Genomic DNA, 6,862 nt, shown 5'->3' on the forward strand with positions numbered 1-6,862 from the left:
GGTTATCTATAGTATTTATCCTATTCTTGTCAAACATTTTTCTAATCAAATATGTACTTGTGATTAACTAACTTCAGCAGAATCAAAGAACTAGGATTATTATTATATTGCAACTTTTAATACTTGCACATCCTTATTCTTATTATCAGCTAGCGTATATTAGCTAGTATCAAATTGTCATCCTTGCTCAGCAAGGATTTAACTGTTAGAGATTTTCTTTGGAAGTCTATTATATTGACAATTTAATTAAGTTGTGTGTTTTTTTAACAGAGCAAAATAGTATGCAGTTGTCATTGAGCTTACACATTTGTATATTATGACCAAATTTTGAGTATATGTCAATATTTATAGTGATCCAAGCCTCCAAGGACTCTGGACGGAGTTAGTGATCAAATCTGAGCATGTCACCTGTTTTGTCATTTTGGTTCAAGTGCTTGTAATATGTGGGACTATGGAGTATGGTCTGATTTAGTGATCAGATATTGAGCCTATGTGGCCCTATTTTGGTTTATATGTTTGTAATATTTGAGACTACGGACTGATATTTATGTTGTGCATTTTAGTTCAAACTTGTAATATTTGGGACTATGAATTGATGCCAATGTTTCCTATTTTCTTCCAAACATGTAGTATTTGAGATTATGTCAGTTGTTATGCTTAAATCTATCCAATGGACTATACATGTGGAAGAATATGAGCTTATACGATGTTTTGTGCACTTATCAAATGGAACATATTGAATGTGTGCTATGAAAGTGTGATATTATCTCATTTATATATTATTAAGCGTTATTTTTAATGTCAAATGGTTTGGATACAATCTATGTGATTTTTTTGAGAAATTAAGCCATTTTTTTTAAATTTTGTCCGAAAAAGTTTGGCTATCGCTGATAGAATTTCGATAAATCCGATAATCCTATTTATCGCTAACCTCCGATATTTTGTTGTTAGCGATAAGTTTTTCCTTGGCTGAGCGTCGCCGAGCGCGACCTGAGGAGAGCCATGCCCGGATCATGCACATCATTGATGGAACCATCCGGGAGCGCAAGGAGATACCAAGGGCCTCTGCCGGCGCTGAAGATGAGGACCTGCTCGACGTGCTTCTCCGGCTGCAGGAGGAAGACTCACGCACCTTTCCTCTCACGGCGGAAATCATCGGCGCCGTTATCTTCGTAAGTGCTCCAAACATCTGAATCCATATTAAGGACATGTCGGGTACTCGGGTTAATTTGCACATGTCTGATAGACATCCGCTTATGTTGTAACTAACCATGCCCACATCTGTTGAAACTCACATTGATTCCAGGATATATTTGGAGCTGCTACCGAAACCACAGCCACTGCGCTAGAATGGGCCATGGCAGAGCTCATCAGGAATCCACAGGCAATGGCAAGGGCAAAGCTGGAGATCCGACAAAAGCTAGGCCAAGGAAGAGTTACGATCACGGGCGAAGACCTTCGTGACGTCCACTACCTATGGATGGTCATTAATGAGACTCTAAGATTACATCCAGCTGCTCCTTTCATTGCACGCATGAGCCAAGAGAATTGCCAAATCATGGGCTACGACATACCCAAGGGCTCTACTGTCTCCAACTCATTTGCGATTGCGAGGGACCCGAGGTATTGGGAAGACCCCGACAAGTTCAGGCCAGAAAGGTTCGAGGATAGCAATGTTGGGGTGCACTTTGAGTTCATCCCATTTGGAGCTGGCCGTACAATGTGTTCTGGAGCTCTGTTTGCAACCACTTCGGTACGGGTCACGCTGGCGAACCTCCTTTACCGCTTTGATTGGGAGCTTCCTAATGGGGCAAGCCCAGAAACGCTGGACATGCGCGAGAAGTTTGGTTTCAGTTTGCGCCGGAGGTCCGACTTCTACGCGCCGGCAGCCTCGCGTTCTCTCCAGTAATTGTGCCGCTTATTTACAGTATCTATCAACCTACCTCAGATACACCCCCATGTCATTATGTCACTATAGTTGTGTTATTGTTGTTAGCTTACTTTCCTAAAAATTAAAAGGAACTGTTACTGTTATCTAATGGTTTTGCAAAATGGTGTTGAACCTGCCACAGAAACACATGCCACCGGCTTCCTCCCCGGCCGCATACCAACAACCACCTCCCCGCCCCGCCACTAAACCACCCGCAGCCGCACTATTATTCATAATCTCCACTATCACACCACATGCCGTCAGCCCACCCCTCGCGCGCCTGCGTCTTCTGAAATTGTTCCAATTGGCTCGCTGGCGGCGACATGCATGCTCCATGGGAGATGGAGAAGCACATGACAGGTTAAGTGGAGCCGTGGCAGAGACAAATTAATTGTAGCCCTACCCCCCCCCCCCCCATCTACACTTGTTTTCGCTGATGTGGTATGGCTGCGCAATAGCTCGAACCTTTCGGCTCAATCCAGTATGCTTGTATGTCTTATTCCGTACATCATATATCACCGATGTTTCCTGATAACCTCCACCTCTTCTGGGACCTTAAACTCACCCACGTAGTCGATTGCCATGCAGGACCTATCTTGGATTTGTTAGCTGTCGCCTAACAATAACGCATATATGAAAAACACGACACTAGTCAGTACATCACTAGTGTGATGCTGAAAACCAAACCATGGCAAAATTCCTAGCAGGAAACGTTCTTCGCGAACAGATAAGCCAGGTTTTGTGCATGGTTAGTAGCAACCAGGACGTGTGATTAATTAGAAGCGATTGCAGGATTATGGTCATGTTAATTAGAAGTTGGCTTTGTTGGTGATATGCTTTAGAGGCTATAGTAGAAATGATTGTATCACGTGTATATTTATGTACTTTTCAATAATATGTTTCTTAGATAATTATCCTTTACATTGATTAGTAAGTATATCTCTTGTTTGTAAAGCTCTTTGTTTTATTGTGATGTTATCCTAAATGATCTTTAGTCTTATATTATTATCTGAGACAATAATTATTTATAGATTAGCACATATATTGATTGATGATCATGTTTCATAGATCATAGATATGGACATATCAAATCAATAATATGACATATGTTAGAAACATGTGTTAGATAGATCTATTTTGAAATACTGCCGAAATTATTATATGATGTGCCATGAGTTGTAATGTCAAATGTTGTACCTGTAGGATCCTTAGACCTGAGGTCGCCATTCATTCTCAAAATGTGTAGTGACACACTTTAGGGTTGCCAAACACTACTCTATCACTAGGTAGTTATAAAGATAGTTTTTGAGATTGCCATAAAACATGTCATGGGGTGTGACAATTAAGATATAATTTGTCCCTCCTATATAACAGGAGAGATGTCTCTGGGCCCCTCAATATGGTTGGATTAGAAAGTGCATGGTCGTGTCAATGTAATTAAAGAGTTAATCATGAGTTTAGTAATCTCCTACAAGATTGAATGAATGGTCAGTTGATGCATGTGTATATTAAAGTTTAGTTGATATGTTCTTTATATACACTCGGGAGTTAATATGCCCTGCTAGGGACCACTATTGATTTCAGTTCGGAAAAGGGTTTTTGAATTGTGTTGTTTATACGTGAACCTAACAGGTCACACACATAAAGAGTTGGAACAACATATACAGATTGGATCCATTAGTCGGTTTTATTGGATTGTGATCCATGACAGGTTAGAGTCATAATTGGCCACCAACGTGGAAGCCCATTAGTGGGATCTATATAAGGGGAGATGTAGGGTGAGGGCACGCACGGTTCAGTCGCTGCAAACTCTAGCCGCGCCCCTTCCACCCAACCTCTTGAAACCCTAGGCGTGCATGCGGTGCTAGCACACCGACGTTCGGTGTTCCACCCCAAGGCATGTAGATATTGTAGAGGTGATGCAGCAACTATGATGCTAATTAGCTTGACAACTTGAACTCGATGACTATCGATCCAACTTATGTTCTGAGAAGTTGGGATGCACCTGACTAGGAAGTTGATCACCTACATCTACTCGAGAAGATCACGTGAAAGGGACGATCTCCCTTCTAAGTTTAGCTATTGTAACACCCTGTGTTTTAGCACTTAAAGTTATCAAAAAATTACTCCTTTTTTAAAAAAAATATTGAATAATTAAGCCCACATAAAATCCAGGAAATATATATGTGCGTGTATGTATATACTCATATGTGCATAGATACATGTCTATTGTTAATTGGACTGAGTGTTCCAAACTTCACCAGAGTCAATTTCTAAACTTAAACCTGGCATTAAATTGAGCATTTGCATTTTTCATTTTTTGGTGTTCTTGAATCTTTGTGTGGCGATTTGAATTTGAATGTTTCTCTAATCCAGATCAATCCTTGAAAATTGCTCTTCCAATCCAAATCAAATCCATAATTCAAATTAAATTGAATTATCCCTAAAATTGACTTTGATCAATAATTCAAATAATTGAATTATTCTGGACCAATTCCCTTTTTCCTATAATTAAATTTGATCTCTAACAAACCCAAATCTAAATCTAATCCCTCTCCGATGCACGCTCAATTCAAATCTTAGTTTGATATCCTGGCTCATTTCAAAGTCGGTTTCAAATTCTAATATTTCTATTTGAATTTATATCAAACCCTGGAATAATCTCTTGACTTTTCCTTTATCTCAGATTCCATCCAAAATTGGATTCATTCAAATTTCCATAGATTCGTATTCGAATGCAATTTGGATCGTTCGAGATATAATCAAATGCATTCCTGTTTAATCACTTCACAAATTCAATTTAGTTCGATTCAAATCTTGGTTCAAGTTCAAATCTCACATTTTAACTCCTCTTTCAAAAAACATGTCAAATTAAAATTCAAGTTATTTAATTAGAATTATTATATGAAATCAATGGGTCAGATGAATCCTTAAATATTCCTTGGCCAATGCCTTCTCGTGAGGGAGCCATCATTGTAGGGATGTAGGGTATGAGATAAAACACTTGCCATCAAGTGTGTTTCAATATTACTTTTCCAGATATGAAGTTGCTAACCTTCTGTGGATCAAAGTCGAGCAAGCCTCAACATGCTTTGCCCATGTTGCATACATTGAGATGTAGCAACTTTATTTAATCCAGTAACATATGGCACTGAGATGCCCATATGCATGAAGTATCCTTCGTGTATGTTGCCAACATTGAGATATAGAAGCCTGAGGTGCCCAAAAGTCATACTTGGATTAAACAATCATATCATAGTGGTAATTTACTTGAGCATGTTTAATATTAATTTCTACTATTTTAATACGCATAGAAAAAAATTCTATACTTGGTACATACCAAAAGACAATTCCTAGAATGGGAACATACTTTGAGAATTAAATCATTCTTAAACAAGTGAATTATAGTTTGTTTAAAGTCCTAAAACACTAAAATGTAATTCCTGAGGCAAGCGGCGGCTGGCCCTAGGCGGCCCCAAGGCATCATCATCGACTTCTCTAAAAACTTTTTAATCAAAAAGAATAAATTCAAAAGAAATTAGTACACGGAGACGTACCTGATGAGCGAGCACTCTCGTACTGATAACATGTTATAAAAAATATGTTACTATGCACTAATCAGACAACAATATTAAAGGAGAAACGCACAAAAGACACAAGATATAGTATGATACTACTCATTGTCTGTACACTTTGGAACCTCTACTCTTCATATATTCGGGGAGAAGGGACTCCTATTATAATGCACGAGTAATAATTTTATAAATTATTCCATCACATAAAAAGAATATTAGTAAATTTTATAGATTTTTGGAAATCTATTTGAGACCCTAAAAATTGTTAGAAGTTATAAAAGTAGCATTTTTGGGTAATTTTGGTTTAAATTATACATAGGCTTTTTGAGTGAATCTAATTAAAATTAGTTGCATGTAGATTATGAAACACGTAAAAAAAGGTCTAATATTTTTTAAGCCACAAAAGACCACTGTTTAAAAAAAAAAAGATGATAGGGGAATCGGAGCCAGGAACAGTACTCCGTACACAGGCTTACCGTAGTCTGAAGAGGCGGTAACAACGTGAGACGGTAATGGTCTAATCGTCCTATGAGAGGACGGTAGGCGTCTATTTTTATAAATCTTTTTATCAGATATTTATTTATTTAATTATTTATGCTAGAAAATATAAAATAAAAATACTCCTAAACTTTCTACCACTCACAGGTCTGATCGGCCTCATGTTCTATAGGCTTGTTTAGATAAATATCCACATGTATAGCCCATCAGATAGGCCATAGTATATGTCGGAGGATGAACTCCTGTCGCAGGGATCCCGAGAGACCCTTTTTTAGAGATTCGGCCGGGGGGATGATCCTGAATGAGTTCGTCGGAGAAATAAATGGAAGTGGAAATAAATGCAACGGCCGGTGGTGGGGGATTGGTCGACCTAATGCAAAGAGAAATAAATGCATCGGAGTTTAGACAGGTTCGGACTGCACGGGGGCGTAATACCCTACTCCTGTGTGGATGCAATATCCTTCCTCGAAGGGAATCCCTCAAGGATATATCTGGTTACAAGGGTATATTGTCTAACAGAGAGCTTGAGGCTCCCTTGCTCTAGCTCTGCTCGAGCTTGCTTGCGGTGTTCTTCGGATGCTTTCTCGTGTATCTCTGTCGTGCTTCTTTCTTATCTCTCTGATCTTGTTCGCGCCTCTTCTGTCTTGCTGATCTTGTTCGCTTTCGCTCTCTTCTCCGATCTCTTTTCCTGTGTTATCCATCCCTTCCTTTTATACACTCGCCGACCACGACTTACCCCAAATGGGAAAGAGGGGGCTCAAGTTCCAAGACGCCACGACTGAGAAAGGCGTCATCATTCCCTCTGGGCGATGTGACAGGGGCGGTGGAAAAATGCGACGCGCATCCGACCACCCTGTCT

General features: G+C 39.4%; 1 protein-coding gene across 1 annotated transcript; it reads left to right on the plus strand.

Moving 5' to 3' along the window:
- The first annotated feature begins 970 nt into the window (after positions 1–970).
- On the plus strand, positions 971–2,039 carry LOC133914278 (ent-isokaurene C2/C3-hydroxylase-like). The gene is made up of 2 exons (XM_062357400.1): positions 971–1,172; positions 1,307–2,039. Exons 1-2 carry the CDS (start codon positions 1,014–1,016, stop codon positions 1,907–1,909), a joined length of 762 nt encoding a protein of 253 aa, XP_062213384.1. The 5' UTR covers positions 971–1,013; the 3' UTR covers positions 1,910–2,039.
- Positions 2,040–6,862: the final 4,823 nt, after the last annotated feature.

The sequence above is a fragment of the Phragmites australis genome, chromosome 4 (assembly GCF_958298935.1).
Source record: "Phragmites australis chromosome 4, lpPhrAust1.1, whole genome shotgun sequence".
Classification (NCBI taxonomy): domain Eukaryota; kingdom Viridiplantae; phylum Streptophyta; class Magnoliopsida; order Poales; family Poaceae; genus Phragmites; species Phragmites australis.